A 26,331-nucleotide genomic window follows, 5' to 3' on the forward strand; every position below is an offset into this window, starting at 1 on the left:
GCAGATGAAAAGAAGTAAATATAAACATGAGCTCTTTCAGCCCCTCTCAAAATGACAAATCAGGGTTTGATCGCATGCAAGCATCCCACTGACAAAACATAGTTGGCCTAGTAATCATGAAAAGAAAACATTCTACGAGATTAAAGTTGACTTTAGCAGTGTAGTGCAGAATAGGGTCGTTGAGCTCAAGTTCGATCTGTATTGAGATATGAGAGAGACTCATCAATTAGCCTGGCATCATGATGCCCATTGCAACTTACAACAATAGGCTCTGTGTTTACCTAGAGGGAAGACCCTAAGCTTACCAATCCTTTTGTTCTGACTCCTGCCTGCATTGATCCAGCGGATTTGATTATCCTAAAGAGCCAATAAAACCGATGATAAGGCTTAGGCGAGCCAAAGCCGCAGTTTTTGAGGAGCTGCCCGTGATTGTCTCCCTTTTCCTTCCCCACCGTCCCTCGTTATTCTTCCCAAGTGACGCATAAGTGTAGGGCCACTCTCTCCGCTCCACGCGCCAGCTACCATTGACATCCATAAGGAGCTTCATTAGGACGCGCACTACAGTAGAATTTAGAACAAACTAAAGAGCTCTCTAGGATTGCCTCTCCTGTGCATTGATTGGCCAGCTGCCGGCACAGTTCCATTACTCCCCAGCCCCGCCTACTCCTGGACGGATGCACTTCAGGAAGCATTCAGCGGCCCTTTAATGTTTTATTCCATAGATATTGATTTAATGAATAATAATAATAATATAAAAAATATACTAATCAACAAACAGTAATGCAGAAGGTTGGAATCTTGACACTCTGATGAAAAGAAATCCTTTACAGTTAGACACCCGGTGACTGGAACGGCAGGGGAATAGTGGTTAAATTGCATCGCATCATAATCACTTCTCAGTATCCCTCAGCTATCAGTGACTTTGCAAAAGCTTTAGTAGCAGTTAGCTTTGTCTGAACCTTCACTGCCATGACCTCTCACATTTCCTGTGTGCTGTTCATTCAGGCTGTAACAGTGTGTGTGTTCTGTCCCTTGCCTGAGTCCTGCCCATCCCTGCACTCTGTCTTCCATTGGTTGCTGTTTAACACAGATGTCACTGTAGACTGCATGTGTGTAGAGCTGTGTGAATCCACGTGCATGAAGTCTGTAGATGCTACCAAATTCGAGCACATTTTATGGATGTTTTCCCTCAAATGTATACAAGATAACAGCTTGAACTTGATCTTCACTGTAAATGAGTTACTATATGATCGTATATCTAAGGTTTTATCTAGTGCATACCTCTTGAAGACTTTTTCTTCTGATCTGATGTGTCTGTTTGTGGTGTAATGGCTTCTTGTGAGTAGTATGTGCCACTTGCTTGTATAGAACACTGCTAACCTTATTATTACAGCCAAGACTTCTTAGTTGTCTCTAATGAGGATCATGTTTGCCCCGGCGGGCCATGTGATACCTCCTCTTACCACCAGGTGGTGAGGTGGTAAGTAAGAGTAAGTTAATAAATGCCCATATGAGAGGCATTTATTTCATTGGTCAGGTTGACCAATAAATACACATGAAGAGGTTTTGAATTTGAAAAATATACATAGCATAAAGGAATAAATACAAATTATTGAAACATGACAATTGAAAAAATATATTTTTTATAACTTATCACAAAATTATCACTTTTATCTTTCTCACCTCAGTATTAGCTGAATGCATGTGCTATGCATGTTTGTTAGATGGTTAAGCACCACTTCTGTTAGCTCCTGAACTAATTTTTACTGAAACTCTGTTTTAGAACATAGCAGTGTTGTATGCATTGTTCAGCACGGAACAAACTGTGTTTGTGGAATCAGTGTGAAGTTATCCTCTTATGACAAATGAGTGTGTCAATAAACTTGGTGGAGTTGAACTGTGACACCATGACTCCCGTGTGCTGTATTGGTATTTCCATTTGTCTCCATGGTTACTAACACTTCCCTCCTACCCTCAGGGTTTCCAAGGAAAGACCGGCCCACCTGGACCTGGAGGAGTTGTGGGACCACAGGTACGTTTTGTATGACACAGTATGATCCTGTGGAAAGCTCAAAGATACATAAATGATACTAAATGGCCGAGTGTGATGTTCTGATAGGGACCCACAGGAGAGACCGGCCCCATCGGTGAGCGAGGACACCCTGGACCCCCAGGCCCTCCTGGAGAGCAGGGACTTCCTGGCTCTGCTGGCAAAGAGGGTGCTAAGGTAAAACGTCAAAACCTTCAACAACAACAAAAATGCTTAACACCTATGCAGTAGAGTAGCTCTTACCCCTTGTACATCAGTTCTCTATTCATGGGCAGCCACTAGCCAAATAGCAGTGCAAAAACTAGTAAGCCACTAGCCTGAAAGAATAGAAGAGTTTGGAGCCGAATTTGGGCTAAGCTCATTCCCAGTGTCATTACAAACTACTAGCCTCCCTTTTTCCTAATAGCCATCCCCTTTCCTCTATCTGTTGAGATAGCTAATCAGTGCAACCTGGATCATTGGCAATGGGCCAGTCACAGATGTGTCTCAAGCAAGGCCTTTCCCCTCAGAACCTCAGTCACTCAGAAAAAAACATTGCTAACTTTTTTCACCCCACATTCCCGTCACTTCACTGCCTCACCACAAAACAGGCTAATGTGCTTAGAGTCACAGGTCAGCTATTCAAGAGAGGACTGTAGGGCTCTGAGAGAATGCAGTCACACATCTTTTCTTGTGAAATGTGGACCTCCTGTCTTCAAGGGGGCAGTTAACATAGTTTGCAATAATGGACTTGGTGAGCCAGTGGCTGGCTTATTGTGTCTTCACATTGTAAACTGCTCACATTTTTATAGGATATATTCGGAGAAATATGCCCATTTCAAGGAGCATTAACTTCAAAGCTGTGTGAAACTGGAAGTGTATATTGAGAGAGGAAGTACAAATTTATCAGTGGAGTGCATACAGTATGTATCAGAGAATATGTGATAGACTGAAGACTGAAAAGGACTGAACAAAATGTCTCAGCTGGTAGACGGAGTTAGCTATGATAGGCCTTCACAAGACTTCCATCTGTGTTGGATGATGAAATATGCAGCTTTGATTTGTTTTGTGCCAGAAAGTGTTTGCACTTCAAAAAGCTTTAATTCCATTCTCACTTTTCTAAACTTTATCTTTTTCTTTCTTCTGCTCTTTCTCTAGGGAGATCCAGGTCCTGCGGGAGCTTCTGGAAAGGATGGTCCCCCGGGTCTGAGAGGCTTCCCCGGAGAGAGAGGTCTCCCTGGGGCCGCGGTAAGAACCTCTCTCCTCCCTAATCGCCCGAGTCCTTAAGCCTCCCTCTGTTTACTCGGGCACACAGAGCAGCCATGCCTGTGGACATGAAGCTCGTTAAGACCAGCAGGAATGGATCGCAGCAAACAATCAAGGCGCTCCAGTGGGAGTCTGGTTAACACAGTGCAGATTATCCATTTAAACTCGGAGGGATTTCACGGTATCCCTGTTGGCGCACTAACTAACACAGAGGGAAGACTTACCATCCCCCCACAATAAACTACAATATGTAGTCCAAAAAAAGTCCATATGTATTGTGTATATGAAGGCATATGCATGTGTCAAGCATGTGAAGTGTGATGATGATGAAGGTTATGAAGTTTAAACACAGAAATGTGTGAGGGGATGAAGAGTAGAGTGTTTTGGGTTTGGGCACGGGATACTGGTCGGAACAGCACAGGCAGCCAGTGTTGTGGCCTGATAGTGTTCTGCTGCCGCAGTGTACTGGATCACAGGAGCCTCGCTGTGTCATTGCAAAGGCGGAGCTGTGAGCATTTGTTTGGAGCACAGGGACACACAAACACAGACACAGAAAGAGAGCCGCACACACACGCAAATAAAGAAATCCCACATATCCACAAGATATCCCTCTAGCCACCACACACAACATATGTGTGGAATGAACACACACTCTCACACAAACACAGCACCAACATACAAACACAGCACAAACATACAAACACAGCACACACACACACACACACACACACACACACACACACACACACACACACACACACACACACACACACACACACACACACACACACACACACAAACACAGCACACACACACACACACACACACACACACACACACACACACACACACACACACACACACACACACACACACACACACACACCAAGCACTTGGTTGTTTACCCTGGGCTCCCCTCTTTTCCAATAGCTTTAATGAAAAGCTGCCAGAGGAGGAAACACAGGCCAATAAATAGCCACTGGAGGCGCAGGCCACGGCTGCACTCAGCCAGCTCCTGCCTCTGGCCGGCTCCCGCTGCAGATTAATGGTGCAGACCAAGTCTGTCCCACACACACACACACACACACACACACTCACTCACACACCCTATGATTCAGCAAAGCAACTGCATCCGGCACAGAACTAGATTGAGTCTGTGAAAGTTAGTGATTTTTAACCCAAGACTGTTCCCATTTACAATGTAGTGTTTCACAGATTAGTGTCTTGTTTGATGTGACCTAAGATGCCATGAAAATCAGCGTCATTTGACTATAAAAAGAAATATTCAGTCTTAGACTGCATTGCAGGTTATTAACTCTGTCTTTTCCATTGATTGAGTAAAAAGCCCATGTTGCATCCAATGGAAATCCTACCTTGAGTTTGCTCCGTAAACTATAGATTAATGGGGAGATCGGTATTCATTCTTCTCCTCCGTCTCCCGCCTGTCTCCCTGATCCATGGAAATAGCACTGTATAGATTGCTGCCTGCGTTCACCAGATTAAACTGTGCCAAGTCAACCTCCTAAAAGAAAATCCCCCTTAAAGGCACCCTGAGCCCGGCCTGATGGCACCCAGCTGCTGGGAGACTGAGAATAAAATGGGTAGAGCCGTGGTGGGCATGTAGCTAAAAGACTCACTACACAGATGTGAGGCCAGTGAAGCCATCCAACCTGAGTGTCAGCTTCCGGAGTGTTCTGTTTGTTTGCTGCAGTCCTTTTTATTGATGTTCCCCTTTTACAGATTAGCCTTATTTACACTGCCCTTACCCATCTTTCTCTTTTGTCTCTCTTCTCACGGTCTCTCTTCCTCTTTTTCAGGGTCCAGCTGGTTTGAAGGGAGGAGAGGGTCCGCAGGGTCCACCCGGTCCAGTCGTAAGTACCCCGTTGCCATGGTTTCGGCCTCAACTCATGTGAAATGATTGCCTACCACCGCCGTTTGTGCTTGTAGGGGTCCAATTTAGGACGGGTGCCAGCAGCAGTGCCTGGGCCTAATGGGGCCATTAGGCAGCTGTTTGGCAGTCGAGAGTCGGACGGTGCAGACCAGGGGCGAGAGCAGCGCGGTCTGAGCTGCCGTCAGCATCAGGCCCCGTGATCTCATCTCACAGCAGGGTCGAAAGAGCCGCTGACCGCCCTCCACCCCCACAACCCCTCCGGAGGTCCAGTTCACACCCCTGCATTAACATCTGCCAACAATGCCGGCATCAAGCACTAGGGGGCAGCTGCAAACTATTCCCCCCGAAGAGAGGTTGATGAAGCTCATGTCTCCGTGCCTGGAGTTTCCTGCTGATAGATTTAAGGATCCGGAGCTGCCAAGTTAGATTAAACATGACAGCGGCCAAGCCTGGCCGCCTTAAAGGCCCCTTTTCTGGATTAAAATGACACTCTTCTCCTACTCTGCGTGGAGTGCAATGTCTCTTAAGGGCAGGAGATAAGTACAGTGGCGTCTTCCTGTAATTGTTCTCTCGTGGAGTTGACAGCGACAGTGGAATTAGAATGGATGTGCCGAGTGTCATCATCGCGCGGACCTCATTGAAATACAGCGGGATTGAAAAATGCATTTGCATACGGGTGAAAATGCTCTGACTTGGAACAGAGAGAGGGAAAAGAGAAAGCGAGAGAAAGAGAGAGGGATAGATAAATAGATAAATAGAGGGGTAGGGGAAAGCTTACTGTGCCTCACACCTTGAATTATTCATCATCATGGTGTTTTGATCGTTTGCTCATATCTGCAGTCCACTTCCTGACTCTGGTAGGGGGGCCCCCGTGTCTCTGTGTCTGAGAAACGGTGCCTGACCCTCCCGCTGTGTCTGTTTGCGGTGCACGTGACTAGCACATCACATGTGACACACACGCGTGCGTGCTCACAACCCACCTACTCATGCCACCAACCCCCCCCCCCACGGTGTCAAATCCTTAACGACACGCAGAAGCACTCACAGACACTCAGACCTGAGCAAACGATCCTCAGTCCCCAGAAGAGCCCCACTGGAGAGCTTGAGCCACCTGTGCAATCATCCAGGGCCTCTGTGTTAGATTAAGACAGCCTACATGGTCCACTCAGGGCTATGAGAGGCTGCATATCCTGCTCCTTATGGCTGTTACACAGGGCTTAAGTGCGCCCTCTAGACTCTCACAAGGGGGGTGTAGTGATGCAATGAATACCTTGCATTTCCACACAAGAGAAAGGAAGAAGCATGAAGAGAAGACCCACTGTCTGAGATTGTTCCCAATGGAAGCTTCCAGATGAAGTGCCCCTTTTTCAAATTTTTCACATTCCCATCGCAGTGAAAGAAAAACATGTCATCGATACGAAACGATTTATCATGTATCGTGTTATTATGCACTTGTTTATCATCAGAAGAGATTGTGAAGGAAAATGTAATTACTTATTTATTGAGATACACAAGCAGGCCTCTCAACAGGCTTCTTGTTGGTTACCACCTATATATAGCACACCGCCTTTAATTAAGCCTTAAAAGCACTTCACAGGCACCACGCGTGGAAATCACAGTTGGTGTCCCACTCAAATGAATAGAGCTGGATGACTGATGCACGGTTCCGTCCCTCCTACTGCTGTAGGGTTCCCCAGGCGAGAGAGGAGCTGCAGGAGTCGCTGGCCCCATCGGCTTGTCCGGACGGACCGGCCCCCAGGGATCCCCAGGCCCCGCTGGAGAGAAGGGTGCACCCGTGAGTAACGCCACGCGATCAGCTCGCCGCACCACGTCAGATACTATCTGCAGCCTGCTAAAGCTGTTCAAGATATTTTCTTTTTGAGACACAGAGTCATTTATCAGTATGCCTGCGATTTGTGAAAATAGTCACAGAAAAGGGTAGCTTTGAAACGGCCATGCAGATGGACACACACAACGTTAATATACATAAATGTTTGTTTTGTGAGAGATGCAAACCCAGTAATGTACACAGAAGCTAAATATATTATGATATATATATTACGGACTTTTTCAGTACACAGCAGTAATATGACTGAGACTGTTATATGACGTTCACACTGTGACATTTGGCGTGTTCTCACAGGGAGAGAAAGGACCACCAGGCCCAGCTGGTCGTGATGGCGTCCAGGGCCCAGTCGGTCTTCCAGGACCTGCTGGACCTCAGGGACCCCCTGGAGAGGATGGAGACAAGGTCAGTGTGTCCGAGTGTCCTGCCTGCAAAGTGGCGAGCCCTGCCAGAAACTGGACCAAAATGGCTGCCATTTTATTCCTGTCGTTAATAGTCTGCATTCTAGGCCAGGCTTAGAAAAACATCCGATCAGTCATCAATCTTCATCACCATCTCCACACCCCAACCATCTGCACAACAGATCTGTCTCTTCCCTCTCCCCTTGTGCACATCCATCATCATTTCCAAAGTAGACCTAACGAACAATTAGAGATGATTAGAACAGGAAATATTTAATAAATGTATGGTCTGTGCCGTATCTTTTCTAAAGCATATTGCCAGATACTGTAATTTATCTTTATACCAACTGTCCCTGCATCAATTACTTGTTCAGGGTACTAAGCACAGTGTCCAAAGATTATGTATAAATGTTTGATTTGAAGATTAAAGATCTAAGTGATATTAATTGAGTACATTTGAGGTGCATACTTGCTTACAATTAATCCAGTGTTTTATTTTATAATGTGTCACTGCAGTATATTCAGTTATTAATCTTGCAGAAGAGCAAAATGCTCAAAGTATAAAACACTGGCATCTGTATTGTGCTGTTTATGAAATGATTGATTAGTTATTTGGGGAAAGCACATAAGTTGGATGTTAAAAGAAGTGTTCTGACGTGTCTGATTGTGCATTCCAGGGAGAAGTTGGTGAGCCTGGTCAAAAGGGAAGCAAAGCTGACAAAGGTGAACAGGTAAGCGTGTGGTCCCTTCTCTCCAGCCCTGTTTCTCTACACATCAAAATGACACCTTACTTTTCTCAGATGCACTATAGTATGAGCCTCTCTAATGAGTCCCTTCTTGTCCCTCCCCCCCTAGGGTCCTCCTGGTCCAGCTGGCCTGCAGGGTCCAATTGGTGCTCCAGGACCTGCTGTGAGTATTCATGTCCATCATGGAGACCCTCTTGTCTACTCACTTTGTGTTACATTCACATTTACATTTAGTCATTTAGCAGACGCTTTTGACCAAAACGACGAACAAAGGAGAGAACAGTCAAACTACGAGCAATAGAGACTACTTTACATAAGAAAAAGAAAAACGAAATAGAAAAGAAAAAGAAATGCAGGAATGTAACTTCTGTAAGTGCAAGTTAAGCACTAGTCGAAATGCCAGTTAGGAAGGGAAGTGCTCTCTAAAGAGTTGGGTGTCCCGCTCTCGCTTTGTTACGTTTCAAAGACACTGTGTTGCGAACTCTGCTGTGTCCCTCTCCCACAGGGTGGTGATGGAGAGCCTGGTCCAAGGGGACAACAGGGCATGTTCGGCCAGAAGGGAGATGAGGGATCCAGAGGATTCCCCGGACCTCCAGGTCCCATCGGCCTGCAGGTGAGTCTTGCCCATGGTTCGGGGCATTTTCCCAAAACTAGCATCACAACCGTATTCACAAGCCTTCCAGATATACCCACATATGAATACAAGCGTACCATCAATCAAATATATGCAAAGGCTATGTGTGTGTCTCCATAGGGAGTAGACCAGTTTATTATAAAGCCACAGTGCAACCACATTCGCGCTATTTGAAGACTGTTTGAAGGTAATCTCCACAGGGGACCTGCTCGGTCTTTTCATACAGCGGCGCATGATGCCCCTTAGCTGAACCACGACAATCAAAGAGCTGTTGACAGCTTCAGTGAAATGCCGAGAGGAAGATCTGTGCCACGTCAGGGCCGGATCTGAACCGGAGTCGGTGGCAAACTGGGTCACAAACAGCTGTAGGAAGCTGTACGGAGGACGACCAAAAAAAGTCTGCGTTTCCGGCTCTGTGACTGTAAAACAAATAATGAAAAATAATGTGGAAGTCATAAAAGCGAATCAAACGCAACAAGGGGCAATCAAAAGAGAAGCCAGACACTCTACTGATAATAGCTGGCTCTTGAAACACAAGAAGCCATCTCTTCTGTGCGGATTGGTCCTCTTTTGATGAGCGGCGAGACATAGAATCTGGCTCCTGCTACTCCAGCTTCTATAGATTAGTCCCTCAGCCTATTGGAAGGAACATTGTCAGCGTAATAGAGTTACATAGACTGGCGCCTGCTGCTAGCCCTCCAAACACTCACAAATGTGCAAGTCATTGGACTCCACTGACTTTTAATTGGGCGTAATGCACTTTTGATGTTATTAATCCCGTCCACTGACCTCATCTCGAACATCATTCCGCCCAGGACGCTCGTCTTCTCTCTGCGCCGCATAATAACTGTCGCCGTTAATGACCTCTGACTGATAGAGTGGCAGAGGAACAGAGAGATGCCTTGCACCCGGCCGTAGGAATCAGCATGCGCGTGTGTGTGTGCGTGTGTGTGTGTGTGTACGGGAGCCAGATTGGCTTGTGCGGAATGGGACCAGGCTATTTGCCGTGCAAATAGCATCCAGGGATTGGACCTTTTGATGTCCTTGTGTTGACCCAGAAGCTCTGGGTGATGAAGTCTGACCCTTTGAACTGTGACTGAAATAGCAAGCAAATGAGTAAATGGATCTAACTTATACATGCAGGGGTTTAGATACAGGCAAAGCAATGAGGAGATGGATATAACTTATACATGCAGTGGTTTGGATACAGGCAAAGCAATGAGGAGATGGATATAACTTATACATGCAGTGGTTTGGATACAGGCAAAGCAATGAGGAGATGGGTTCAGGATAAGATTGCACACCCAGCTTAGGTGAACTCACAGAGTGCAAGAAATAAAATATATAGACGCTAAAGTGATCATTTAGAGTTGAGTTTGGTGGTAGGGAGGGAGCAATGGCATTTTAATGCCCCCATACCAATGCAATTGTCTATCCAATGCCTTTTTGCATCGGGCAGGCCCACGCCACTGAGTAGAAGAGTAGATCACACTGAGCCTAACCCCATAAAACTGAATTGGCCACTTAGTACCCTCCCAATTGCCATGGACCCTCCACTCGGCACAGCAGCATGGAAGAAAGAGAGAGAAGAGAGAGAAGAGACTCGTTTGACAGATGAGGGAGGAGAGGAAGGAGTGTGGGGGTGGTGGTGGGGGGGGGGGGGGGGGGGGGGGGCGTGGACTGAGGGGAGACAAAAGGGCATCACGTGCACACAATACGTCCCTCTTAAACCACCGGGCGTTACACTGCGGCCATGCGGCGTGAAACAGTTGATTTGCATAAGTGCCGTTTCACCACGGGGTGGCCGCTCAGGTTTCTCAGCGCCGCGCCGTGCCGTGCCGTGCCGACACGCGGGTGGGCCCTAGAATGGCCCGGAACGACAATACCCTCCCCTTTCAAGCCCAAGCCAAGGAGCCCAGCGGTAGGTAGATGAGGAAAGAATGTTCCCTTTCTGAAATTACCCCTGAAAAAGCTTCATGGAGGAGGAGGAGGTGTGTGTGCTTTCTTCGGGCCACCATGTCCCTGACAGTGAAGCCATCTAGTCACAGCGATGGGCTTTTTCTTTTTCTTTTTTCAACTTCCCACAGTAGCTGCATCAAAATCCATTTATTTTTCTATTTGCCGTTTACCTCCTTGCCATGTCAAAAAGCGAACCATTTGGTGGTCGAATGGTGAACCTACTGCTCTCCCATGTCATGAGAGCCATACTATGCTCGTGGGCATCATGTGAAATATTGCCCTTCAAACTAATGCATTAATGATCTATCTGCATCACAGCAAGAAATGATTATTATATTTAACTATTAGTCCTTCATTTTCAGTTGATTTATTGAATATACAGGGGGTCTTTATTTAGGTCTGGTCTGTCATAATGAAGGCAGCTTGTTGTCAGGCTATGGTGCAGCATATCTTTATGTAAATTAAATCTCACAAATGTGACTATGCATCCTCAGGAATTATTAGTAGATGGCTTTAGAGAATTGTAGATTGATTGCTGAGGACTCTGGACAGTTTGTTCAAAATTCAAATGACTTCACTCTGTGACGTATTTTTCCACTGAACGATCTTGTTTAGTTCCCTCAACACTATATAATGAGTCTGACTCCCATTGGTCTCAGTTACTACCACTTGAGCACATTACTCCGACAGGAAAGTGACAGGTAAATGCAATTCTCTGCTTCCTTTTAGGGTCTTCCTGGACCACCAGGCGAGAAGGGAGAGAACGGAGACGTTGGCCCAATGGTAAGTCATCCATTCCAGTCCACCCCTAGAAGCATGTGTCATTTTAAGAAGCCTACAGTGCTGGAGAGTCCACAGACGAGACATGTACATAATTCAGAAAGCAGTTGTTGATCATTGCTGTAGAGATTATTCTAAACCCTCTCCTTCGTTCCTCTCCTTCGACATATAGGGTCCCCCTGGACCCCCAGGTCCCAGAGGTCCTCAAGGTCCAAGTGGTGCTGATGTAAGTGAATCCTCCATCTCTATCTTAAACATGCACAACATGAGAAGACATGTATACTACTGACACTCTTTCCTCTTCACTCTCAGGGCGCTCAAGGTCCTCCTGGTGGTGTTGGTGGCATGGGACCCGTGGGTGAGAAGGTGAGTCCCTGAGTCCCTGCCCACACGTCGGGCACCGTTCATGCCAACTCTGCTTCTGGATCTGTCCTCCGCTCCACTTCCAGCAGACTCCATTTTCAGGAGCCAGCCATTTTTGTCTGAATTAGTACCCTAACACCATTAATGTCCTTTTTACAACCGCTCCAACACCTAGCCCTCATTTTTACGGTCGTTTGGCCTCTGTCCCAACGCTATCAATATTTAATGCAATGCCTGGCTGGGAAATGGCCTGAGAATATGAAACATCGGAGGCCATCGATACGACATCCAGACCGGCTGGCGTAGCAAAACTGCCAGCCCCCCCCCTCCCGCCAACACTGTCACAGGCTTACTTCAGTATGCAAGCACACAAACTAATAAAGCCCTTGTTTATCGCCGCATTAATCATGATTTGAGTCCGGCTAATGTTTTTGTAGACTGTGTGACAGGAATGACAGTTGTTGACCTATGTGTGACGTTTTGGCAGGGAGAGCAAGGAGAGGCTGGCAATCCTGGACCATCCGGCGAGTCTGGAACTCAAGTAAGTTTGGCTTCTCCTCCTACTGTTTGTGTGGGGGTGTGATTGATTCTGCACTGTCTGCACTGACGGTTTGAGTGCTGGTGTGTGTCTGTATGAGAGATTTGCATATATACTGGAAGATTAATGTATGTCTGCCGTTTGTGTTTATCTGCCTGATAGATATTTTTTCCTGTGTGTGTGTGTGCATGTATGTGCGTGTGTCTGTATGTGTGTGTGTGTGACAGAGTCTGTCCACATGCGTTTCTCTGTGTTTGTGAGAAAATGGATTGAGACATCCAGATAGAAGCTTGTTTCTCACCGAGGGTTCCCGTCTGTCGATGCTGAGGGCCCATCATTGGCCTGTCCTAGCACCATCCCCAGATTGTCCTTAAATGGCAGCCAAATGTAATCATTTACCAGACCCTCCAAAGACCATTACTGACAACCCACACGGGGCCGCTGTGTCACCGGGACAATCGATGCAATCAACAGGACTCCACTTAGAATATTTGAGTATATTAAGCTCATAAATCACACATTTCTCCCTGTTAGGGGGAGTAGTTTACACAGGCCAACGAGTTTAAAGGAGAATATGACAAGCTACTAATCCCTCACAAGTCAGTCTACTTTCCCCGTTCTTAACTAAGATTTGTAGATGTTTGGGTGGGCACTTTGATGTCCATGTTATCCGGGCTTTAGAGACTTAGTGGTGGCCTGTCATCTCGCATTGATGAGTTGTCTCTGCCTACCAAACATCAAACCACTCAGGGAGAGACACAACAGATCGAAGGAGGAGCTGATCAATGACGACAGGTTCAATATCTCCAGAGCACCCGTCCATTAGTAATTAAAGCCGGCGTGACGGCCAGGTAAATAGTAGTCATGTCTTACTTTGAAGAGCTCATATTAGACAGACAGGGCAGCGCGTGCACAGTTTGACAGGTGGACTTGGCTAGAAATGGACCCATCAACAAAAGTCCACTTGCGTATCAGACTCCTGAGTCAGGAGATGCCAGGAGGCATATATGGAGTTATCCCTCCCTTCCCCGAACATACCTTTCGGTGATCGAAAAATGAATGCTTCTAGCTATACCCATCTGACCCGGGATCAGTTATTGCGACTGCTGGAATCCGAAGGTGGCGAGCCTGTGGCAAGACCCACCCCATTTCCCTTCAGTGCTGCTGACTGAGCTTGCATGTTCATTTCCCCCTCAGGGCCCCAAAGGTGAGAGAGGAGAGAAGGGAGAGTCTGGACCACCAGGCGCTGCTGGACCTCCCGGTGCCAAGGGACCCCCTGGAGATGATGGCCCCAAGGGTAATCCTGTAAGTGAACCAGCGCTGGCTGTCGCCACATCTACACTTAGTACAGCACACTAGCCATAGCCTCCTGTGTACCACACAATATAATAACAGCGCACAGTAATGAATCATGCACAAATCTGAGTACCTGAGCATCAATGGGCATCGTGTTTGTATGGAGTTGCCTAGGTTCTGTCAGACTAATAAACTTAGAGGCCCTTTAATGCAGACAGTTGGGTGTTGATATGAATCGCCTGGTCATTATTGACTTAAGGCACAGTGACATTATGTTGTAAAATTACAGATTTTATTATGTATATTTGATGCATCTATAAATTGCACTTAAATGTGTTAATCGTTTAATACACAAATCCTTTGATATAGATTTGCACTAGTTTTATGTATGGTAAAATACTTTGTGAATATTCCTTAGTTTTGAATAAGGCCGAGTGGTACAACATCAATAATTTAAAGCGTTATTAACATTCATATCCGGCCGGTCAATTCGGACCATAACCACAACAAGTTTAACCGTTATACGAATACAGCATGAGGGTTATTGTGCCAATGAACACTACAGCATTTTATCTTTTGCTTTCCATACCAACTTAAGCAGAACATGCAATTATACTGCGAGAATTTATACTGAGATTTTACTTGGATAAACTATGTTTGTTATGTATGTATGTTATGGAGTTTTATATACATTACATTATAAACATTCTTTTTGCTTGTTGCTAGGGACCTGTTGGCTTCCCTGGAGACCCCGGTCCTCCTGGTGAGGCTGGCGTTGCTGTAAGTATCATGAATCAGTTTACTGATTAATTATGAATGAATTAACTTTCCATGCAAAAAGGACATTTGCTTCAATAATTTAACATGTTTCAATTAGCTGCTGTGTTTACGGTACTGCTAAGATACAGATTAGACTGAGTTTTATTTTCTCTCCTGGGTTTCAGGGTACGGACGGTGGCCCTGGAGAGAAGGGAGAGGATGGAGAATCTGGTCAAGCTGTAAGTATACACAAACACAAACAATGCTAATACCGGCATCAATTCTTTGTAAGGTCCACTAATATAAGCTATCAGTAAGCACTTTGTGTTAACTGAGAAGCTACTCTCATTCCCACAGGTTTAATTGATTGGTCTCAGTCTCTTTGAGTGCTCACCTACACACACTATCTGCTTCCTGCTGTTTATAGAAAGGATTACATTTACTTTTCATCAGTAGAGATTGAAAACACTAAAACTAATACTATTCTGTCCAAGTACTGCTACTTTAGCATGAATACAAATTGTATTTGCAAGCCTAGTGATAAGCAAAACATTTGTTTAGCCCTTGTTCTCTGTGTGGTGTAATTTTAATCCTATCTACAGTTATTATCACGCCGAAGGGAATGTAACAAAGAGGTTTTAGGGGGTTCCTATCCACCATTTAAATTAAAGTGCCATGAATGTGTTTTTGTTTTTGTAAACAAAACAAAACTTTTAAAGGGGGAAACTGCCAACATTTATTTACTGATTAACGGCAGATGGTTTTCATATCACACAGCCGAGCGGGTTTGCAAATTCTGTCTGTCCCACCATTTTGTCTGTGCTGCCCCTGAGCATTCTTCAAACATTTAGATATGCAAAACCCAAAGTAATGATTGCTTTCAATTAACTCGTAGATTATGCGATGAAACTGGAACAGAGCAGTGGTGGCAGCAGTGTCAGTACGAGGCCCTCAGAGCAGAGTTTCTAGTGCCTTCCACTCCGTTTGACTTTAATCAGCTCCCCTTTGTTTATTTTTCTCCTATTTCCATGTAGAGCTCATTCCCCATAAGCAACAGTTAGGGGGAAATTATGTATGAACTGCTGCCATGACAAATAAGGCTTCAAAGATCAACATCTCCTGATAGTTTGTAGAGATGGAGTTGGTTTAGTTGTGCCAGTTGTTTGTGTTCTGGAAACTTCCACTGTCCCGCTCACGCTGTCTGTCCTCGTTTGCCCTCTCTGCTCTAGGGTCCCCCCGGTCCATCTGGAGAAGCTGGCCCACCAGGACCCCCAGGAAAGAGAGTAAGTATACTTTCTGCATCACCGCCATCATCATCACCGCCATCATCATCATCATCATCATCATCATCATCATCATCCTTAACTATATCATCATCAAAAACATCTTCCAACACCACCGCCAAGATATAAACATACTATGGCTAACATATTACGTACCCAAAGTATGTACGCTGGTTTGTAGTAAAAAAAACATCATGTCAGGCTTAAAACACACACATAACCTTATCTATCGCTTTAGTGTACCAGTCTCTAATAAGCAAAACCAAACATTTCCATCCTCATCAATGAAAACCATAGGCGACAGGCTCGATCATACTAGCCTTTTCCCCGGTAGATGAGAGGACTCAACAGGGTAGAAAACCATTCCATTTCACGTTTTTGACGGAGCCGACAGCCCTAAGCCCTAGTCATCAATGCGGCGAGAGTGGCTCTTATCTGTGCTCCAGCAGGTCATCAAGCCTCAGCTCGCACAAAAAAAAAAGAAAAGGAAAAAAAGAAAACAGAAATAAAGACATCTCACAGGCCTTGCTGAGAAAAACTGATGTCTGGTATTTAATCTTTTAGGTGTTAAATTGAAAAGTCGTTAAATTGACGAACAGGCGTCGCTCTCCTCCCTGAAAACTCATTTCCCCTTTCGCGTGGCACTGGGGCTCCCTCGGTCGTCAGACACAGATATCACTCTTGACACCATATTGATCAGTGCACACTGAGTGACAGAAATGGAAATGTTTGGAGAAAAAAAAGAGAGGAGTGGGGGAAGACAGAGTCTTTCTAGCTGCTGTGTGAAGGCGAGGGGAGGAGAGAGAGAGGGATAAAAAGAGAGAGTCTGATAAAAAGAGAGGGAGGAGGAAGAAGAAGAAAGTTGTCATTTGTTTGATTTGAGATAGCTCCCCCAAAAAGGGCTCATCTGCCGAGATGAGCCTCATGAATGTCAAGATGTCCGCCTGGCCGTCCTGATTTGATGTGTGCCTTTGTGTGCTGTAAAGAGAGCGATTTCCCAAATGAATGTGTACCCTGAAGTGAATAGGAATTTGAAGAAGTTCTGTTACATTTCTCAACCCATGCACTAGTTACAAAGTGCTGTGTTTGTATTTTTTCAGCAGAAACCCAGTTTCATTGAACTGGCTATGAGGCTTTTGGATATAAGCAGTGGTGTAGTCCAGGGTATACGCAGGTATACAGAGTATACCCACTTATTTTTCAGTCAGCATTGCGTATACCGACTTCTCAAAACAGGGCGTTTATCCTGTGCTGTATGGGCTGCTTAAAAAAAATGCAAAATTAACAGTATACCCACTTCTCCAGGCACCACTACACCACTGGATATAAGGAGTACTTTAAATATTTTTCGATAATGCATTGTTGTACCTGTAGAAGGACGCTAATCAAACCTGGTTAGAAAATGGCAGAAGGACCAAAGTTATGAATTGAACCTTTAAGGTATTTATGTGTTTGCTGGATGCTGCTAAGCTAAACTGGTTTTAAGCATCTCAGCTGTTATTTAATGGAATGGAATACATTACTTTGAAAGGAGAACGGAATTTGCGTGGCACTGGCAAATGAAGAGAGCAAATCATTCCTTCTCAGGTTTTCATGAATGGGCGCAAATAAAATTCTTTTCAAGACCCGACACAGTGTTTAAACAGATAGAGTGCAGTTTCTAATGGCGAAGGGATTATGTCAGGGAAACTGCTTCTTCATCACAAAAGCTATTTACTTTAAGAGGACAAAATGGAAAGAAGGAGGAAAAAAACACAGACTGATTTCTGCAAGTCCCATGCCATTTGCCCCTCTGCTGTTGTTTTGTGTAAGATGCAAGGTGTTTTTGCTTTCTCAGCATTTTGCCAGTAGCCATATCAAATTAAGTTGAAGCTCTCTCTTTCTTTCTCTTTCTCTATCACCCCTTCTCTCTCCCCCTCCTGAGGCAGTGTCTGAATCCTTAAAGCATTCTGAGATTTATTTAGTTATTTAAGAGTTTATTCACAGTCTTTATGACACTAACGCCAGACATCGCTGTGAGGCTTATTTTTACAGCCATGTAAATGAGCTGAGCTAGTGTCTTTGACAGTCTCACTACCTTTTCTTCCATTGACATATAATTCAGAAAGAAATTCAGAAAGGAGTCAAACATGCTCTCTCTAGTTCTCACTGAGAAAAGATGCTCCTCAGTGAGAAAGACAGCATCAGTCCAGCCAAACGTGACCACAACGTGTCATATCCCCAGAGCTCTCCCTTGAGTCGTCGGGAGTAGGAAGAATCTTATCTTAAACCGGGCATGTCAAAAAGTGTGAGTTGCGAAAGTTTCCACGTCTCCCCGCTGTGATGTGGCTGAGAGGGCATTCTGTCGATACAGATTGGGCTGATGTTGCGGCATGTGCTCGAATCAGGGAGGTGTCTCTCATCCCGAAGACCCCGGGTGAAAGCTTTGATGAGGAGGCATGGCAGGCAGCTCTGAGAGTCCCTGCTTTAGAGTCTAGCAGAAACAAAGAGGGAGGGAGAACAAGAGGAGAGGAGAGAAAGAGCAAGAAAAAAAGAAAACAAAAGAAATAAGAACATAATTGAGAAAGGCATACAGTAAGAAGGAGAAAGAAGGAAACAGAGAGAGAGAAAGGAAGAAAGAAAGAGAGAAAGAAAGAAAGAAAGAAAGAAAGAGAGGAAGAATGGAGTCAAGTAGGGGTTTGGTGAGAAATAGTAATTTGTTGGGCTGGGGATTATTGAGCAGCAGCATCATCAGCGTGGAGCAGCGGAGTGCTAGATTGATGCGTGTGGCAATGAGGGCTCTCAGGCTGCCAGCTCTCATGTGAGCATACAAATGAGAGCCCTTTACTCAAGACACAGCAGCTGTCTGCCTCAAATGAGTCAGTCTGTCTCTCGGACGCATCTGTGTGAACAATGGCCTGGATGTCCGATCACAGGTCTGCCAGTCTCAATAGGCAATAGGGGGTCTCTACATGACCTCACTGTGAACCTGAAATACCTCTGTGCTAGCTCAGTGTCTAAACTTAAACCCTCTCAAAGCAAGTCAGCGTGTTGGTGAGGCATGTCGTGTTTTATTTCACATGCTACATCTCATATGAAAGTCGTTATTAGCACGAAGTTGCTAACAGTTTGGAATGGAGAAAACAACATGGACATGGCAGCCCCAGCTAACTTTTTTTAAAAGCCCCTCAAGCCCCCTTCACTGTTTTAACACAACTATAATTAATACAAATACAGCTATGCCCCGGTGAATGAGTTCATTTGTGTGGCACGTCTTACGGTCTTCAAGGTGCCATTATGAGTGTGCTTCTGCCCCATCTAGTCGTATCTGCTGCACGTCAAAACATGACAGTCAAACTCAAGGGCTGCACTTCGCAATCCCGTTCTTTTTCTTCTTCGTTATCTTTTTTCTTTAATTGTCATGCTACAAAGGAGCAATACTGACGCTCATCCCTCTGTCTCTTCTCTCTCCCTCCCCTCTCCCCCTCCCCCTCACCCCCCTCCAGGGACCACCAGGAGCTGCTGGAGCAGAGGGCAGGCAAGGAGAAAAGGGCGGCAAGGTACGCTAACACACCCGATCAATTCAGCCGCACAAACACACAGGAGCAGTCTGAGCGAGCACAGCAGCAGGAATTAAAGCAGAAACCCTCGAGGACTGGCAGAATGGGATTTAAGGCCACATGCGCACACCTATACGGACACATAGCGCACACACACACACAGAGACAGAGAGACATGCACACACTCACTCATAGACACACATAAACAAAAACAATAAACACATGAATTGACATACTCACACTCAGAAACCCCATAAATTGACCCATATACATATGCACATACAAAAACACACAGACACACACTCATACATATAAACCAGAAAAGCAAATAAACATTCACATTCACAAACATGTCTAGGCAAACTCATGAAAAGTCATATCCACGGACACTCACCTGTACCATTGTCCATTGCTCTTGAGACATCGTCTTTCGTAGTTTGCCAGTAGTAATCTTCAAGCAGTGACTTGTAAAGTACTCGCTCACAGAAACGCACACACAGACAGTATATACATAAGATGGCGCTTTGATGGTTCGCTTTTAAACTGAAATATAGCGCACTTCATTTTCCTCTCATCATGTGCCCGGGGCCTCCGCTGTGCATCTTTAATATACATCAAAAAGAGAGAACATTCCCACCTTTTCATAAGCGAGGCGCAGCGTGATACCCAATGGGATTTCAGTCAGATCAGTCAGAGGAGTGGGATACTGCTATCTAACTTGATAAAAGTTCCAGTGTTTGATGGCCAAGTCAAAGTAGACACAGACACACACACACACACACACACACACACACACACACACACACACACATACACACTCACACACACACACACACACACACACACACACACACACACAATACGTAGGAGATGTGAGCCTTGACTTCTGACAGTTGACTGCCCTGGGTTCATCTCCACTAATACAGCGCTATTGTGTCATTATATCATCTAAAAGGATTGATTGTGATGGGATTGATTGTGATGTGCCCCCCTTTTCATTCTCCGTCTTCAGGGTGAGGCTGGAGCGGAGGGACCCGCAGGCAAAACCGGGCCTGTTGGACCTCAGGGTCCCAATGGAAAGCCCGGCCCAGAAGGCCTACGAGGAATCCCCGGCCCTGTCGTGAGTACTCTGCTCTTGGCTTCAACACACTCACAAATACCCACTCAATATATATATGTATATAGTATATCCATTTATGCTGACATACATGAACACTCATCCATCCATACTTATTCTATATAGTCTCTCAAGCATACACAGGCTGTACGCGCAGCCTTCTGAAGGCCATGCCAGCAGCAATACTTATAGAAAAGTCAATAACTCCCACAAGCCTGCGCCATTGTTGTGGGTTATTTCCTCTTGCCTTTGTTTATGTGAAGACACATTTTTGTAGTATTTCAGCTATTAATCATCAAGCAGTGGGCAGAAAATCAATGACAGGCCTTTAGTGGTACAGGAGGCAGTAATGCAGCATGTAATTGGATTCATTTTCACAGGGTGAACAAGGACTTCCTGGCTCCTCCGGACAAGATGGCCCACCTGGACCTATGGTAAGGACTGGATCCTTTTTATTAGGCTTGCTCTCTCTACCTCTTTCTCTTCCTCTCTCTCCCTATGTCTCTGCCTCTCTATCTATCTCCATGTCTCTCAATTCACTCTCTTTTCAACATTGAACTTTTTCTCTCTCTCTGTGTGTGTGTGTGTGTGTGTGTGTGTGTGTGTGTGTGTGTGTTTTTATTTACATTGATTTCTGAAAACCATGTATCTGATTCATAGGGACCCCCTGGTCTTCCTGGTCTGAAGGGAGATCCTGGCTCGAAGGGAGAGAAGGCAAGTGAATCTCAATTTCACACTTTATGTGGGGTCTTAAAATTCTGAAAAAAAAGTAAGCCCATTTGCCTGGAATTCAAGGACTGAGAACTAAAGTCTAGTATTTAAACACTGGAAACCGCGGAGCATTGATTATTCATTCACAGATTTGCAGCTATTCTCATTACAGCAACTGTCAATAGACTAGTTGGATCAATTGCACCATATAAATGTTTGAATCCACATCGTTCCTATAAGATTTGCTGAAGTGTACACAGAGAATTGATCCTCACAGCGGGCGCCCAGGAGATTTATTTCAGCTTTAGTAAATGCCATGACTAATTGTTTCGCGCACTATGTGGGGAGAAAGCTTATGGAGTCTGTTTTCCCTATAGAGATGCATTACAGAAGGGCCTGTGTTAACAGACGTCTCTTTTTTGTTTTCTTTGTCTGTGTCCCCCAGGGTCATCCAGGTCTGATTGGTCTGATCGGACCTCCCGGCGAGCAGGGAGAGAAGGGAGACAGAGGTCTGCCTGGTCCACAGGGTACCCATGGAGGCAAGGGAGATTCCGTAAGTACCGTACCACAAATCCCACTCTAAACCCACATCAGGGGACAGATGTTCCTTTGACTCTCTCTCTCTCTCTGTTTTTCAGTCTTACTCTGTCTATCCCCATCTCTCTTTCTCTCTGTGTCCGACAACCGCTCTATCTTCCTGTCTATCTCTCTGTCACACACACACATACACACACACAAAACCTTGGATAAAATGAAAGGCTACTACTCACAAATTTGAGGGCAGAAAAATGGAATGGAAGCCATATCTGTTTAGAGACTACACTCATCCTCATGTATTATACATCCACTATAAAAATAAAAAAAATCACATTGTGTTCACTTTGTTCACCCAGTCATACATGACCGTGACTGAAAATGGTACAGAATACAGTCGATAGACGAATGCAGGTCTCAAGTGAACCCTGCCACCATGCTTATTGCCTCTGGCATTGAGTTAACCTGATGTGAAAGATGGGTTCCTCTGTTGTGAAGAAGCAGGCCGATGGGGACTCATCCGACGGTTCAGGGTTAGATGCAGATGAAGAAGCGGCATTAATGGGGTCTCATCCATTTTTAAACAAATATTACAGATTGAGTGAATATGCAATTAGAGTTGGCTGTGGCCTCTCCATACCGCCCCCCCTGCTCGGTGATTTGAAGCAAGGCAACGGCTGAAAAAAAATTGCATTTAGATTAAGCTTAATAAAACGTCTATTGGTTGTGTGTGTGAAAGAGAGAGAGATAGCGCCGTTAGAAAAAAAAAGAATAAAATAGAAATTGAGTGAGTGTGTCACTGTGTACAACTGTATTTGTGTGCGCTTTGCATACGTGTGTATCCATAAACATTAGCGAACACTGCAATCCCTACCATGTTCTTTTCCTCCTCTGCAACAGTCAGCAGATGACGAAGCTTTGTTTACAAGCTACTACCAGAGAGTCACATTGCCTTACACTTGCCCTATACCCCAATTTACACCATTAATGCCTTACACTTGCCCTCCCTATACCCCCGTTTACACCATTAATGCCCATCACATAGAGCAGAGTGAACACACTAACACCCAGGGTGTGATTTGTCCAAAAACCAGAGGGGGGGATGTTTTTTTTTTTTTATCATGAAAAAAAAAACAAGCAATACATAGGCCTAATTCTCTTCATATACATGCATCATATATGTCTATGATATGATAATCGCTGCTAAGAAAACGCTGTCTGTTTTTTCATTGTTTTTTTAATAATTGAGGGTTATCCCCCCCATGTATGGAATTCATCCAGCTGAGGTGGGGATGTAAAAACCAGAGGGGGGGTAAACACAATACAAAACAAACACAAAACAAAAACAAACAGTGCAATGGTCTATGAAGTTTAAGAAAGTATATACATACTCTCTTCCTCTCTCTCTCTCTCCCTCTCTCTATCTCTCAACTCACTGCCCCCCCTGATGTTCTGCTGGGAGCCAGCTGGCCACAGAGACTGAGAGCTACTGGTCATCTGATGTCTCTTTGTTTTTTTTTTACTCCACAGGGTCTCGGTGGTTCCTCTGGTCCCCTGGGTCCACCTGGTCCTCCTGGTCTGCCTGTAAGTCTCGCCCATCACAAAACAGTGTTTCTTCTTCCCACAGGTCATATATACGTATATATTAAGTTTGTCTATCAAGGAAGATAGTACTGGGAACTTTCCATTTCAGTCTTCCATTGATCATTTCCTGTGTGTCTAAACATACTGTAGCTGGTAATGAGTGAATCTAAAGCTGAATAATTTGTCTCACTTCATTTGCCAAGTATGTGTGTGGTGTGTTGAACAAACTGTGTAGCAAGGTGGTTCAATCACTGCGTGTCTCTTCCTCAGGGTCCACAAGGTCCCAAGGGTTCCAAGGGTTCATCTGTAAGTACAAACCATCTGCCATGTTAATTATGCTTTTTAGAGGGTATTTCTTTTCATAACATCCACAGTAAATCCAACACAGTGACTGAACGTCACTACCTTCATCATAGTACAGTTTAACACCTAACCACAACACTGTTTTGCTCCAGGGTCCCGCTGGTCAGAAGGGAGACACTGGTGTGCTTGGACCTCCTGGACCTCCCGTGAGTACCAATCTTATAACAAGATTCTTCCAGGATCTTCTCTTGCTCGTTTTGTCGTTGAACATACTTTTTTATATTAACAATTCCAACATTGAATTTGGCAGGCCTCACATTTCATTAACTTTGTGTTATATCCTATGTTGCCATTTTGTAATGCTTGTCAGTCGAGTAGGCTATTGAATCTTTCACACATGTACCTCTCAGGCACTGTAACCAAGGCACTATAGATAAACCTATATAAGGCCATAACGTATGATATGCAACCTTGTTTACTACTTGCAAATCTCTCACAAACAAACCCAAAATGTCCATCAGGAGGTCATGAGATGAAAACCCCCTGTGAGTTCCGACTTAACCGCCCCCATTCGTCCCTGTCTGCTCTGCAGGGTCCCCCAGGCGAGGTGATCCAGCCTCTGCCCATCCGTGGCTCCAACAAACGGAGCAAGCGCTCCAGCGACTACCAGGCCGACGAAGCCATGATGGACTATGGCGAGGGCATGGAGGACATCTTTGGCTCCCTCAACAACCTCAAGCAGGACATCGAGCGCATGAAGTACCCCATGGGCACCCAGAACAACCCAGCCAGGACCTGCAAAGACCTGGAGCTCTGCCACCCAGAGTTCCCCGACGGTAAGGGAGAATGTGCCCTCCAACTTCCCAATGCTACACTCGTCAACACCATCCAAATGAACTCAAGCTAATTAGCCTAGCAGCTATGCAGAGAGTGTTTTTGGATGGGACTTTCAGTGTGTGCTGAGTGTTGAGTTTGAATAACATTGACAGTAGCTTGGATTAATATTCACAGGCAGCAGAGCGAAAAAACCTCCACTCCTGCCAAATGAGAACCCTACAAAATGACATTTCTCACAATGACCTTTTCAAAAGTGAACACTTCACTTCTAGCTGTAACGTCAGTGTTGTTGTTTGTGTACACACCACGTAATCTTGTCATTATGTGATAAGAGACCACCTTGCACATTTTTTTAAACACAAATCCATCTAAAGTTTTGATCCCCAAATCCGTAATCAGATCTCAGATCAGTTTGTTAAGTCTGATTTTTGTGGGTGTTCTCTTCAGGCGAGTACTGGATCGATCCAAACCAGGGATGCTCTGGAGACTCGTTCAAAGTGTACTGTAACTTCACAGCAGGAGGCGAGACCTGCATCTACCCCGATAAGAAGTCGAATGGAGTGAGTGACATTTTCCACGTCCCCCACAGGGCGCTTGTATGTCACTGTGCTGCTTGCATCTGCACCACGATTTAAGCAAATATTTAACACAGTCACGCACATCTACTATAGCAGATGAATATGTAGTTGAATTCTAAAATCGGATCTCTGATATAAGTGTTTTACATGGTGGACACAACAGCTGATTTGATTTGATTTTGAAAGATTCTCAAGCCACTAAATGACTGCAGCTCAATCCAATGTATTGTTAATTTAGTAGTTTCTTTCTCCTGTGGCATATAATATCTAATCAAGTTCTCTTCTCTTTCCATGACACCTGCAGGTTAGGATATCTTCCTGGCCCAAGGAGGCACCAGGTTCCTGGTACAGCGAATTCAAGCGCGGTAAAATCGTAAGTGGCCTTCTTTCTCGCTCTTTCTCTCTCTCTTTTTCTCTCCTAGTTTTCTCCATGTCTCATTTTTAATGACAACCTCTCCATCATGAAACTGAGCTGAGAGTAGCGCTGCAAGGCCACGCCAGACAGCACCAGGACGTCTCCAATCTGTCTCGTCGCAGCTCCTCCAAAGATAGCGAGACACAAATAGCCGTTAATAGCGAGCCCCACAGTCAGCACCGGCTCACACACGCTGACCCAAGGTCGCCAAAACCCCCAAAGAGCACACAAGGACAGACACTGCGCCCATCCAATTTAGGTTTCAAATAGCCAGAGAATGATAGAGGTTATGCATTTTAGCAGACATTTTGAATTCAGATGGTGCTTTACGCCAGCCTACAGTGGAGTGGTCTGATGCCCTTAAATAAAACAAGACTTTGTGCTAATCTCCTGTCTAAGAGATTGTCTCTCTTTTTTTATGTCCTCTTCCGCCCTCCCTTCCTCTATCTGCTCTCCCTTCATCTCCACTTCTTCTTTTCCTCTCCCTAAAACACAGCTATCGTACGTGGACGCTGAGGGCAACACGATAAACCAGGTGCAGATGACGTTCCTCAAACTACTGACGGCCTCAGCCAGGCAAAACTTCACCTACAGCTGCCACCAGTCCGTGGCCTGGCACGACGCCAGCACCGACAGCTACGACAAGGCGCTGCGCTTCCTGGGCTCCAATGACGAGGAGATGTCCTACGACAACAACCCGTACATCCATGCCATCTCCGACGGATGCGCGGTATGAACACACACTGACACACACACAGTGATGATTGTGTGATCAGAAAGAGTGCACTATATTAGTTATGGCATGCTGTTTGTGCATTTAGAGGCTGGCTTGTTTAGTTTTTTAAATAGTGGTGATGGGTTTAATGTATAGAAATGACATTGTATTTTTTATGGAAGGGATTTTTCTAAAAGTTATGCTTAG

General features: G+C 45.2%; 1 protein-coding gene across 1 annotated transcript in view; it reads left to right on the forward strand.

Annotated features, from left to right (window-relative positions):
• The window catches only part of col11a1a (collagen, type XI, alpha 1a), a gene marked incomplete at its 5' end in the record, with an annotated part of 81,019 nt that overhangs the window by 53,147 nt on the left and 1,541 nt on the right, over positions 1-26,331 (forward strand). The window contains 29 exons of the mRNA XM_080855415.1: positions 1,979-2,032; positions 2,120-2,227; positions 3,188-3,277; positions 5,113-5,166; positions 6,874-6,981; positions 7,330-7,437; positions 8,111-8,164; positions 8,289-8,342; positions 8,685-8,792; positions 11,502-11,555; positions 11,725-11,778; positions 11,865-11,918; positions 12,403-12,456; positions 13,651-13,758; positions 14,476-14,529; positions 14,694-14,747; positions 15,738-15,791; positions 19,277-19,330; positions 20,343-20,450; positions 20,828-20,881; positions 21,108-21,161; positions 21,604-21,711; positions 23,223-23,276; positions 23,547-23,582; positions 23,732-23,785; positions 24,172-24,415; positions 24,864-24,976; positions 25,299-25,367; positions 25,906-26,139. Coding sequence (XP_080711541.1) covers positions 1,979-2,032; positions 2,120-2,227; positions 3,188-3,277; positions 5,113-5,166; positions 6,874-6,981; positions 7,330-7,437; positions 8,111-8,164; positions 8,289-8,342; positions 8,685-8,792; positions 11,502-11,555; positions 11,725-11,778; positions 11,865-11,918; positions 12,403-12,456; positions 13,651-13,758; positions 14,476-14,529; positions 14,694-14,747; positions 15,738-15,791; positions 19,277-19,330; positions 20,343-20,450; positions 20,828-20,881; positions 21,108-21,161; positions 21,604-21,711; positions 23,223-23,276; positions 23,547-23,582; positions 23,732-23,785; positions 24,172-24,415; positions 24,864-24,976; positions 25,299-25,367; positions 25,906-26,139 — 2,406 coding nt within the window. The remainder of the gene's footprint in view (positions 1-1,978; positions 2,033-2,119; positions 2,228-3,187; positions 3,278-5,112; positions 5,167-6,873; positions 6,982-7,329; positions 7,438-8,110; positions 8,165-8,288; positions 8,343-8,684; positions 8,793-11,501; positions 11,556-11,724; positions 11,779-11,864; positions 11,919-12,402; positions 12,457-13,650; positions 13,759-14,475; positions 14,530-14,693; positions 14,748-15,737; positions 15,792-19,276; positions 19,331-20,342; positions 20,451-20,827; positions 20,882-21,107; positions 21,162-21,603; positions 21,712-23,222; positions 23,277-23,546; positions 23,583-23,731; positions 23,786-24,171; positions 24,416-24,863; positions 24,977-25,298; positions 25,368-25,905; positions 26,140-26,331) is intronic.

The sequence above is a fragment of the Sprattus sprattus genome, assembly GCF_963457725.1.
Source record: "Sprattus sprattus genome assembly, chromosome: 17".
Classification (NCBI taxonomy): domain Eukaryota; kingdom Metazoa; phylum Chordata; class Actinopteri; order Clupeiformes; family Clupeidae; genus Sprattus; species Sprattus sprattus.